This window comes from Mugil cephalus, chromosome 3 (genome assembly GCF_022458985.1).
Source record: "Mugil cephalus isolate CIBA_MC_2020 chromosome 3, CIBA_Mcephalus_1.1, whole genome shotgun sequence".
NCBI classification, from domain to species: domain Eukaryota; kingdom Metazoa; phylum Chordata; class Actinopteri; order Mugiliformes; family Mugilidae; genus Mugil; species Mugil cephalus.
This window is the reverse complement of record NC_061772.1, coordinates 16,686,736-16,699,098: the sequence shown is the minus strand read 5'-3', so window position 1 is coordinate 16,699,098 and position 12,363 is coordinate 16,686,736. Positions and strand designations below refer to the sequence as shown.

The 12,363-nt window shown below is 44.0% G+C and overlaps 1 protein-coding gene across 1 annotated transcript; it reads left to right on the top strand.

Moving 5' to 3' along the window:
* The first annotated feature begins 5,532 nt into the window (after positions 1 to 5,532).
* Positions 5,533 to 11,770, top strand: cplx3b (complexin 3b). Its single transcript, XM_047581474.1, has 3 exons — positions 5,533 to 6,386; positions 8,982 to 9,069; positions 9,223 to 11,770. Exons 1-3 carry the CDS (start codon positions 6,229 to 6,231, stop codon positions 9,445 to 9,447), a joined length of 471 nt encoding a protein of 156 aa, XP_047437430.1. The 5' UTR covers positions 5,533 to 6,228; the 3' UTR covers positions 9,448 to 11,770.
* Positions 11,771 to 12,363: the final 593 nt, after the last annotated feature.

Here is a 12,363-nt window from a genome sequence, read left to right as displayed (position 1 = left end):
TTCTTCATGTGCTTTGTTTTATTTTTGTATTATTGTACATTAGTAGCCAACCAGCTGAACCTGTTTCACGCCTGGCTCATTTATGTTACACCCCTTCACCCCTAGTGAGTTAGTTCAGAACAATTCCAACTTGTTTTTTTTTTGTTTTTGTTTTTGAATGTACCATGGTCTAGACAGCTAAAAACCTCGCAGACAATTCTCTACCCAGTAACCTTTGATCAAGATGAGCTCATCCTTAAATTCCAGTGAACATTTGTGCTATTTGAAAAAAAATAAAAAATCCATGACTCTGATGAGCGTTAACTTCCAGCTGTTGAGGGGGACAATTCTGTTTAATGTCCTGTTTCTTAATTTTCTATTCTCTTGTTCAGGTGCCTCTGTTGCTGGGGATTTCTGTCACAATGTCATAGTCAAATCTGAACCTTTGCAGTCATCATCATAAAGGTGATCCACTACCTTTTTTTTTTTAACACCGTCTGTGAGTCAGCCGTCTGCTCTGTTCAGAACAGCGACTCGGTACATTCTGTGACGATCTGTCCCTCTGATTTCCTGATCCGATCTTTTCGGTGGCAGCTGCAGACCATTTTGAAGCCTTTTTTTCCCATTTTCACACTCAATTTCACAACCTATTTCAGCTTCAGTCCTGCGAACATTTGTCTTTCATCTTTCTCACTTTTGATATGCTCGTTTTCCTGTCGCTGAGTGTGTCTCTTGGCGGCTTTTTTTTTCACACTTCCGAAGACGCCAGTACGTAATATGAATCCCAGATTGGGCTTCTGCTTTCAGTTTCTTCTAATGGATGTAATTTCTCTCAGTTAAAAGACCAATTTAGAGAAAATTGGTCCCGAGTGAACATGTATATGTTATGTAGGAATGTGTATATCCCTGCTGAAATAAGGAAGAATAATTCATGAAGTAATTATACACCAAAGCATCTGTTGCTCAGAATTGATTGAAAACCCTTTTTGTGTAATGGAAAGATAACATATTCATTTTTAAAGTGATTAACAAGAACAAAAAAAAAAAGAAGAAGAATTCCGATCATATCTGAGAATATTTTCCATATTTGTGTTTTGAACCCATCCATGTAAATATGAGTTTGATACGGACAGATGCATTCTGCTCATGTGCTCATGTGGAGACACTCGTCTCTGAGAGTTCTGCTGCTCCGCTAAAGCAAGAGGAGAATGGGCTGACGTCCTCCTCTCTTCTGTAAAACAGTAAAACACTCTTCACAGCAACATCTCTTTCCAAAAAAGACAGTATCTCAGGATAATCCACAGATTTCGCTGTCAACAGTTTCCATCTGAACTACTTTCCACTGAAGAAACAGTCCCTCTGAAGATGGTTGGCACTGTGTTCTGTGGATTATCCAGTCTAGCTGAATTTCTGGAAAGAGGTATTTCATTCTTTTTTTTTTTTATTTGCAATACCCCATCTGCTTCAGCTGCTCCAGGGCAGACGCACGAGACCCAGAGAGAGATGGCTCTCACTCTGATCACCTGGACAAATGTAATCCGCGTTTTCTGCATAGATCTTTAAACAGAGTATAAATGGTCTTCTTCTTTTGGCTCCATCTGATGTGGAAGCAGCTGATGTTAACCGGGGAGACAGTTGCCATGCTGACATTTGGTGCCGTTCCACACCTCCTGGACAGCCTGCAGGGCATCAAACCACTGCTGCTGGGGCGACTTGCCCGCCACCATATGGTGCCATGCTGCTGTGACCCCACCTGTCTGTTCAATCTGCGGTCGGGGCCTGGACTCCGGTAGAAATAATCTAAACTCATCGCAAGGCACACCGAATCGGCCGCAGCGGCTTTCTTGATACGAAAAATAGTTTCAGCTGAGCACACTGAGCACTTTTCACTTCTAATGAGATTAGTGTGATATTTTGTCATCTCACAAGGGGGGCGCCACACACACACGCACGCACACGCTGTTTTCCTTGAGACAGGCCTCCCGGTGACTTGCTAATGGCGTCATCTCCGCCTGTGCGAATTTAAAACCTCCCCGAAGGTGCTTATTGTCTGCTGCGGGGCACATTCGTTTGACGGGCCTAATCCCATGTCTGAAGAAACAAAGGTATAACACTCAGCTGCTGAGGATCAGCGAGCGTGAGTGATGGTGTACATAAACCCATCTTTCCCAAAACCCGCACAGACTCCCACTGTAATCCTAGAAGATCAAGAGTAACCCCCACTGGAAGTGTGACTGGGCCGGAGCCAGCGCGATGCTTTCGGTTGTGTTGACTCAAACTGCAATCACTCCTGGCACAGAGCAATCAGAGCGTGTCACGTCTTTCTAACCTATTGTTGTTTTGTTGCTATGGCAATTTGTTTACTCTCATTTGTATTTAAAGGCCAAATATCACACGATCTGTATTCCTGAAGTTCCTTTTATACACTATTCAGTAGGCTATATTTGGCTTGGTAGCAGAATCAAATGTGTTTCTGCAGATTAAACACAGATGTTTATGCAATAAGGGAGAGTAGCGTGTCAGGTTTGTGTGCAGCCATGCATTGTTTTTACAGTAAACATCTGTGTGAAGGCTTTGCATGCTCATGTGCTCCATATGCGCTTTCCAAAGAACTTAACTGCTAATTTTCATAGCACAATGAGACATCGGTCAAAGCTGAGTAGGCAGTAAGTTGAACTGAGCACAGGCAGGACTTAGGCAGCATTAGCATGAGCCTATTTTTACATCAAGCGCCGTGAGTAACGAGGGCGTTTTATTCTGCGTTTGACTGATGGTTTCCTTTCAATGCCATATGCTGCTATTAAACAAATACGGCTGATTAGGTGCGGCTTAATGGTAAGCGAAGGACTCAGAAATATCCTCTAATGTGAAATCATTTCGCCGCTGTGAATTCTTTAGAGGCAGCAATTACATTTTCAGTCGGAGGAAGTGCAATCAGACAGAATCAAACGTGAAGTCTCTTTCATTCGAGGAACTGGCGGAAGCTAACAATCTTGTTCGGCATCACATGGAACGTTACGGATGTAAAATGCAGCTGAAGCCTCGGCTCTTGCGCGCCTCATGTCTTCGTATTTAAGACACATATACTGAAGTGCGTAAAGTTATTCAGTATTCATGCTAAATGCATCTGGCTCCACTGAGCTCTCTAACAGGCAGGTCCCTTACCCTCGTGTACACAACCAGTCAAAAATTTGGGCACACCTTCTCATTTAATTCAATGAGAAGTTTGTGTTCAAATTTTTGACTGGTTGTATATTTTAAATGCAAACTACTCCACCTACATTGAGAACCCAAGGGAAGAAGTCATATCTGATCAGCTTAGCTGCTAGCTGAGCTACTCTGGCTGGAGTCATAGTCTATTTCATCCGAAAGTCATGGCTCATTAGTTGCTCCACTGATGTTACAAATAGATTTTCAGGAGTTTTCTACATAATATACTCATCCTATTTAGCTTTTAACTTCTGAGCTACCAGACATTTGATCGCTTAACTCTAAATTATATCTGCCATGCATCTGTTTTGCCTGTGTTTGACGGGCTTGACTTCAGGTAAACTAAGCATCAGCCATGATAATGTAGCTCTACCAGTCAGGGCCATGTCTGGTTTCCCAAAGTTATAGATCTCCGAACCTGGCTCAAGTGCATAACTAATCAACACAGTCAAGAACTATTTAGCAGGGTTTCTCTGAAGTGGGGGCATGTATTAGGTTCTTATACCTCATGGTCATGTAAATAAGATGCATTGTAAGTCTCCAGTTTGGAGAAGCAGAAAGGAAACAGAGGAAAGAGTGAAAACAGTGAACTGGTGTGGATGGAAAACGTGCATTAGCCACGTAAAACAAGGCCCACCTGAAAAAAAAAATCCATATCAGTTACAGTGGGCGTTATATTTAGAATATCATCGCCGCTTCACCTTGCTGACAGGCAGCCTTTTTCGAGGGGAACTGAACTCGTTCTATCGATCTCTGCTCTGTTCAAAGTCACTGGACTCCATTGGCCAAATCAGCAATTTTACTGCACACAGCTCAGGGGTTCTCGGACTATCCGCTGTGTGGCTCTGGTGTGTTTGGATTCGATGTGATGTATCAACACCCCAAAGACACACAATAGTACAAACAAACCTACTGAGGCGTCATCATCATCCCTGATTATGTGCTTCACACATACCAGGAGTTAAACCCCACTTTAACTCCTGGTAATTCTAGGAATTTGTTATTAAACAAAAAAAAAATGCGGCTGTAATTAAAGCTTCCACCTAGTAATCACTGTTCAACTCTAACCCCAGTCTAAGGAGACCTCCTCAATAACACAAAGAACTCAAAGCATAGTGGGATTTGAGAGTGCAGCCAGGAATTGCTGTGCCTTTATTCGTGCCGGTTCGTACCTCGGTGGATAACACCGTATCACAAGAGTGGGGTGAAAACAGCTGATGAATTAGTCATAAGTCAAGTTTGGCGCACTTGCCAACAAACGCAACACCTCTGCTCTCACTTTCTAGATCAGCATTGTTGTCCTGCGAAGCACATCCCTCTCGCCATGTCGTCATGTGGGGGATGTGGTCCTCCTCGCTGAAATGTATGAATTCTTCACCATTAAACCTACATCAGCTCAGATTAAAGCCTCCTGCTGCAGCTGCTAGAGCACCTGTAGTCAGAGCTCACTGCTAATCCACAGAGAAAAGTGATTTGGACTCAGGGACGGATCCCACGGGTGTGAATATCAAAAGAAAATGGATATAAATTGATGTTGAAACATGCTGGTTAGGCAAATTCTTTCTTTTTATTCAATTTCGCAAAGATTACAGTCACTGATCTCATTCACGGCGTTAACGTTTCAATCTATTCACCGTGGCAGCTTTGAAGTTGGAGGGAGATTTTAAAGCGAGGCAGGTGTAGGGCTAAAAGGGCCTCACTAAGCCTGTGACAAAAAGACACTGAGACGCGCTCTGTCTCTCCTGATCCGCGGGGACCGGAAAAGTAGGCCAGGCTCGGTGTCAGACTGCTGCGCGGATCAGGACGCTGAAGTTGTTGACTTGTGATCAAAGTTGCTTCTCACACTTTGGATGTCAAGAATCTCACAGAAAGGAGATTTAAAATATTCCTCACACGCGCCGCGTAGGTCATATTTTTAGAAATGAGGCTTTCCAGCTGAACCCTGCATCATCATCCAGATGCAGCCAGCCTCGAATAAATCGTGATGGGATGTTGAACTACTCACCGTGCCTACTATATCAAAGACACACAAACACAGAAACAACAGAGGAGCAGGGAATCTTAAAGGAGACCCGATGAACATGAGAATTTATAATATAAACTCCCTTGAGGGTACCAGACTGCAGATGCGTCACGGTGAGACTGGAGAATTAATAAATTTGTATTCTTAAGATGTCAACTCCAGCTCCTGCATGTCAGCAGCAAGGGATACATACAGAGGCATTAAATGAGCATGGAAACACCCTCCATCACTCCAGCTTAATCTAATGTCATCCAAATGAGCTTGCTCATGTGCAACAAAGAGAGAAGGGGCTGAGACTCATCATTTCTAAGCGATTAGCCCAACAAACCGAACAAATGCCGTCGGTTAACAGACAGCAATTTGACTAATTTGCAATTATGGGACTCTTTGTGTGTTGACAAACTGTATATTAGGCTCCAGCGCGCACCCCGAGAAAGACAGTCAGACAGGCACCAAAACAGCCAGGAGATGCTGAGGCTCGTCACGTGTTGTTTGTTCCCCTCGGAGTTCTGTCTGACTCCATCGTGAATTATAATCAGACGGCGAATCACGCGATCCCGTCCAGCCCACGATGGCGACGCGCTCCATGCAAGCGCACACCCAGTCCGGCGGTGCCTGGGATTGGGTGGAGGGAGTGGTGGCTGCGGACGGAGTCACAGGATTGGTAGAGTTCAGCGCCAAACTTGTTGACTCACAACTGAGCAGCCCTCTCCATCCTTCTCGGCGCGGAGCTGTCCAGGGCAAGTGGTGCTGAAACTGCCAGCTTCTGACGCGCCGCGGGAATATTTCAGTCTTTTTCTTTCTTTCTTTCTTTCTTTCTTTCTTTCTTTCTTTCTTTCTTTCTTTCTTTCTTTCTTTCTAAGGTTTGATTACTGAAGTTGAAAATTGTGCGACACTATAAGTCGCCTGGCTAAAGCATCTGATCCCTGCACACTGTCGCCGGCTGCTCTATCCAAGAGCGCACCGAGTTTTCGACTTCACTGCCGATCAAAGAGAGGGCTCTTCGCATCGCAGCCATGGCTTTCATGGTGAAACACGTGGTGGGAGGACAGCTGAAGAACCTGACGGGCGGACTGACGGAGGAGAAAGCCGAAGGGGAGAAATCAGATGCCGCCGCGCAGGGGATGACTCAAGAGGAATTTGAACAATACCAGCAACAGTTAGAGGAGGAAAAGTAAGACGATGATTGAAGTTTGTGGGTGCTAAGTTGCCGAGAAAGCGATATTGGTCAGGAAAGGAAAAATACATCGTGGTTTGTTTAAACAGTGTGTTCCGGTGTGTGAATAGCAGAGAGCTCCCAGTGCGCCGCGCGCTTTTTTACGCACCAATGCAATAACGCGAGCGCTCCACACACAGCTGCTCCTCTCGCCCAGGGAGCTCTCCGTCTCTTCGCTTAGGCGAAATAGGCTATGCAGCGCCGCTTTTCATTTGGTAATCCTGGAATCACTGTTCCACGGGAATGTCTACAGGGATTCGTGCCCGGGGCGAAAAATGTTCCGTGCGTGCGCGACTGAATAATGAGTCAGTGTGTGATAAATAAAGTCGCGTGGCCGAAGCATTTGATGAAGACGAACAATCAACGCTAATATTCATTCATTCGTATTACGTTATTACCCATGGTGGATGCAAATTAAATATGTGCAGTATCCTGTAAATGATTGGTATCTTGTTAGTTGGGAATTTTTCTTTTTCTCTATTTTTTTACAGCAGTGATTGCACCGAGTGTGTCACTTTTCCTTTATTCGTTTTTATCTGTCCACTATACCTCACTCGCGCAAAAGCGTGTTAATAATATTTTTATTTATTTATTTATTTTACATGACTGCATATTTATAGTGCTGTTTATCCCCAGAGCGCACTGGAGAACAATATAAGGTAACAACAACAAAGTCATTTGGTAAACAGTTCAACTCACTATTGATTAGAGTGATTCTTCCCTCAGAGCAGAACTCCACGTCCCATATTACATGTACTCCCTTCTGGTCATACAATATGTTAGCATAGAAAATAATAATGTGGATTCAGATTTTTATGGGGGAAAAAATCTTGCAAATGATTTCATAGATTAGATTATGTCTCTTATTTCTGTGATTCATGGAAATCTATAGAGGCACTGCACGCTCTGTGCTCTAAATTATACTATTGTATCATGTTTGAGAATCCTGGCTCACTCCTATCCTCACTAACACATTGTTCGGACACTTTTGTCTCAGTGGCAAGTGCAGACTTTTTAAGAGTGAGTGGGAGTTGAAGCTGTAACTCTGACAGTATTAAGGCTCCGCTCTACAGGAGACATGGCGAGATGCTTAATGCTCTTCCGTCACACTGTGACCTTCAGTGGAAGTGAGTTATTAGTCAGAGGTGCTAAACATGGGAATAGATCACTGGGGCGCCCGCGCTGCTTGGATTAAAGCGGACTACGGTTGTGGGGGCAGGTTGCTCATACTGGCATGTCACAAGTAGGCATTTTATCACCCTCAGCACCCGAGCCACAGTGACAATCCTGGTCATCTGATGCCCTTGAGAGGCGAAGACACGCGGCTCTGCTCATTGGCTTGCGAGTGAGTGTAGCGTGGCCCCTTTTGCCATTTGATGTCTGGCCTCTTCGCGTTAATACGGAGCGGACCAGGGCTCACATGGGCAGTCCCATGAATGTTGCATCTCCCCATAAATCGCCCATCCCCTGACACATTGAGTACAAACACTTTGGTAACTCTGCCTGTGGCCCTCCAGTGTCCCCGCCTCCTTTAGATTATGTTGTTGATTTGATCCTTCTAGGCGAACAACGCAACCTCTTTCCCTGCAGCTCCACTTTTATTAAAAATAATAATAATAATAACAATCATCTGTTGTTCATGCTGTTATAAGCAACTACTATGCGTTTGTACAAATGCCACTCTAGTTGTGCTATTTTGGACCTGTACGAGGAGGTTTGTTTGGGATTATATCATGTTGTTGACTCTAAATGTCTGGGGCCTTTCAGCAGATTTAGCAATTTATGGGAGACAATTATGATCCGGACAGAAGCCATAAATATTCCAGTGGAGGAGTGGAGGAGGCTGTGCCAGCAGCCTAGTGCCTGCCCTCTGCTGGAAGCATCACATACTGTTTGATGGAGTGCAGGCTACACAATGTCCAAACATTTGGCTTCTCCATGACAATTGTATAGGGTTATGTATTTATTTTTTAGAAATGCATGTATCAAAATTGTTGGACTGTATCTTGCACTTCTTCCATGAAAAGGAAGCAACTTCCTACTCTAGTCAGGATTTTGAAGGAGAACAAACACTAATTTCATGCATTTTATGAACACAGTAGGAAAAGCATAATGCTGCACAGTGAGGTGCGCGGGCGGCTCTGCAAATGTGGGAGTCGTAGTAAGTCTGCACATTGTAGGTTACCTCTGCCAGTCCGCATCCCAAGCGCACTGAGGACCGCTGGACAGACAGGCGGCTGCATCTGGTGCTCCCACATATAAGCGGAACGCCTCTTACTTGCTTTTCTCCCCGCGGCATCACTGCTGCTGCTCCACCTTCTGTTGGCTTTGTACCCTGTAGTTAGGACACATGGTAATGCTAGGCCCCAGGGCCTCCAGGATCCAGATCCAACATGACGCAGATATCCAAGTGCACACAGTAACACAGAGCGCGTTCTTCTCCTTTTTAGATATGTCATGAGCCAAAATGGGCAACTCCCACTTCGTAAAACAATATTTTTTATTTGGTAAAGAGCTGAGATGTGTCTCTGTGTTTTGTCTTCTTTCTTGCAGACAAGAGCGAGAAGCTAGTTTTGCCCAGAAGAAAGCTGAGAGAGCCACAGTTAGAAGTCACTTCCGGGAAAAGTACAGACTACCAAAGGTAAATCTGACCTAATATGCTTTTCTAAAGAGATCCTCGGGGTTTAAAAACAGGATCTCTGTGTTTGTAAAGTCACATATTCGTCTAATCTCTAAACCAAGGAAGAAAGATGAGTGTTGAACCTGGAACTGCCCCTGTGTGTATCCACCTCAGAACGAGACAGATGAGACGCAGATCCAGCAGGCGGGGGACGACGTGGTGCTGCCCACGGAGCTGGCCAAGATGATCGCCGAGGACAACCAGGAGGAGGCACACAAGCAGTCGGTGCTGGGCCAGCTGTCCAACATCCAGAACGTGGACATCGACCAGCTGAAGGACAAAGCCCAGGCCACACTGGAAGACCTCAAAAAGCAGACAGAAAATTGCAGTCTTATGTGATCTGGCCAACTCTAAGTCCCAGGGGAGTTTTTTTCTTGCACAAATATTTTTCAGAGGCAGAGCTGCTCCGGTGGTAGACGTTTTCTCATTGCTGTAGTGGAATGTCAGTTGGCAGAGCCGCATAATAACAGTTTTTCTGGCTGTGCGGAGTTAGACAGAAGCCTTATATTATGAAATCCGGGCCTCGCCTCGCCAAGGCGGGTAAAATAATTGAGATACTTCAGTTTCCTTGACTGATGATGACCTTTCAACATCATAAAGGTCACGAATGTCATCCCCATTTTAACGCAAATGAACCAATGAGATTATTTCTGCCTTTAGAGAAACTCCTCCTCTGAGAAAAGTTTGTCCAGTGTATGAAATCATGAAATCATCCGTCACTCCCTCCATTCCCTCAGCGCCCTGGCTCTCTGTATCTCACGTGACCGGTAATAGCACAATATGACTGCAGCAGAGCTCCCAGGTGTGTGTCCGTGTGCAGGCTATTTCTCTTTTGATTCCCAATACACGGCAGCTCATTTCAGTGAAAGAACCTGTGCACTTTCAATACGAGAGGATCGCTGAGATGAGCTGCTGGACTGGAGCGAAAACACACGCGCGCGGTCGACACTGGTTCATGTGTTATGTTAAATTTGGGAAATTTGATGATTTGTTATCAGTGAAATTAAACGAAACAGCTATTTTTTTGCTAATGTTGCTGCATTAATTTGAATATTTTCAACAATTTTTTTTTATTTTACTTTTTTTGTAAAAACTTTTTCCGTACTTCAGTGTGCCTTGGACGTCCGTACAAGGTTGTGTCCTCACAAGCCCCGAGATCTTAAAATCTTAAACGTGCTTTTTACAAAAACAAACTTACGTCCTCGTTCGTTTCTGCGTCAGATTTTTTTTATTTTTCATTTAGTCCACGAACTGTCAGTAGGGCAAGCACAGATGATGTCTCACTGAAAATATCTGTTGCATTTTGTATTTACAGTGCTCAGTGTATGAGTTCCCAAATTTAACCTAGCATCCACATCAACTATATTGGAAGCAAATCTGTGTTTATGCTGCATTCAGAGGTCAAAAAGAAAAAAAAACGAAAAAAAAAAAAAAAAAAAGCTGCTCAGTCAAGAGAAATGTAAATGCTTTAGAAGTTATATGCCAAAGCCTTTGTTGATAACGCCCCGATCAACGTAAAGGACACGGCGCAAATATGTCAGACTGTGTAACTGAAGTGTGTGTGCTGTATAAATCCGACTAGTCCACGTACTAATATTTATGTTGCGTAAGGCGTATACGTATCTGCTGTTTGCCTATACTGTCAACGGCAGCCTGTCCCGTTTTCATCGACTCGCTGGGCCCCGTAGTGTTGTCGACCGTCACGCGACCTCTGACCTGTCCCCCATCTCATCAACTCCCCCCTTCCCTCCCCTTCCCCCCATCCCCCCCACGCCCCCCGGGTCTCAGTAGTGCCGTTTCGTGCTGGTGGATTTCGTGTCGTTTAGCCGATGTGATACGTCAAGTGGTGTCTATGTGAAAAAACCTCGTCCTGTAGCCGGGAGTGCTCACTGTAGTGTTGCAGAGCACGCGGCCATTGTGGGCTTACTGCAATATTCTGTGTATGTTGTGTTCTAGCCAGATGTCAAGTGAAGGCATGGGCGACGTTCGGAGGGGATGCCGTCGATGTTGTGTTACATTCACGCGCGCGCTACATGCTGCCAGTGTTCGATTAACACAGCAGCGGTGCTGAGGGTCACGCCAGCTTTGACCTCTCTGCCAAAATGTTTTTCTTGGGTTCTTTTCATTTTTTTTTTAACCTTCAATTTCACGCGTGGCTCAAAAAGATTCTGACTTTCCTTAACTTATTCTCTGAGATGAGTAGTAATTTTTCTCGCTGGAGACACCACACTACTGCTGAGTGAAAACTAATTACAGGCTTTTGGTGCAGTGGTCATTGTCGTGTGATAGATGAGCGGTGTATTCATGATGTTAACAATAATATGAGGCAGAGGAAAAAGTTGCAATAAGTACTTTTATAATAGACCTAATAGACCAGGAGACAATATTAATGGGTGGAAAAGAAGCCATAAAGCAAAAACTCTTTGCTTTGTATGAGTGTGTGTGCGTGACTTAAATTATAGCTCAATATATACAAGTGTAACTCGTGTGCTGTCGTCCTGTGGAACTGATTATTTTCAGGAAATGGCTGCCATGACACGCAGTTTCCCGTCGTTGTTTGGCTGTTTTATTTGTTTCACTGTATCTCCGTCTCTGTGTCTGGCAGTATTCTGGTGATTTTTGAGTTTTAACTGCAATAAACCGATTTTTATTATAATGTGAATAATTTCCATGCTTTTTTTATTCATATATATATATATACATCTAACAGCCTCTGGTTGTGTTTTGCGTGCATTTATTTACTTACATCTGCAGCAGCTTGAACACCAGGTGGAGACAAAAATGCTCTCGTAAGTAGAGAACCGGCCAAGGAGGAGGCTGCAGGGAGGGAAGGGTAGACTGAAAGATGTGGCTAAGATGTGAAGTTGTCATCAGCTACATAAACAATGCAATATAGCAATTATATTATATATAGCACAAAGGTCCTAAATATGGACACATACAAACACATACTTGTATTTTCAATTTATTTGCACATATGCAATGTTTTTGCAGTTGTATTTTATTTTTTTATTTATTTATTTTTTTTTTTGCCTATTCTTTTTACTAGCAATATCTTTTTTTATGTGCAGCTGACCTACTTTGAACGAGCAATCTCTCTTGTGGATCAATAAAGTCTATCTTAGTCTAATACAAACAAGATAACTGCACAGAACTGCAGGTTCCCCCCAAGTTATCGCTCCTATTGTAGTCTTGAACAGAATTCAGACTGGGCATCCATCTGTTTTGTTGAGCTTGTGCAAAACTGGCACAGCC

Bases quoted from the DNA above. Each gene is read 5' to 3' on its own strand.
- cplx3b (XM_047581474.1), top strand. From the start codon at position 6,229: ATGGCTTTCATGGTGAAACACGTGGTGGGAGGACAGCTGAAGAACCTG. The intron at 6,387-8,981 runs GTAAGACGATGA...TCTTTCTTGCAG, and splicing joins CAACAGTTAGAGGAGGAAAA to ACAAGAGCGAGAAGCTAGTT. The intron at 9,070-9,222 runs GTAAATCTGACC...TATCCACCTCAG, and splicing joins AAAAGTACAGACTACCAAAG to AACGAGACAGATGAGACGCA.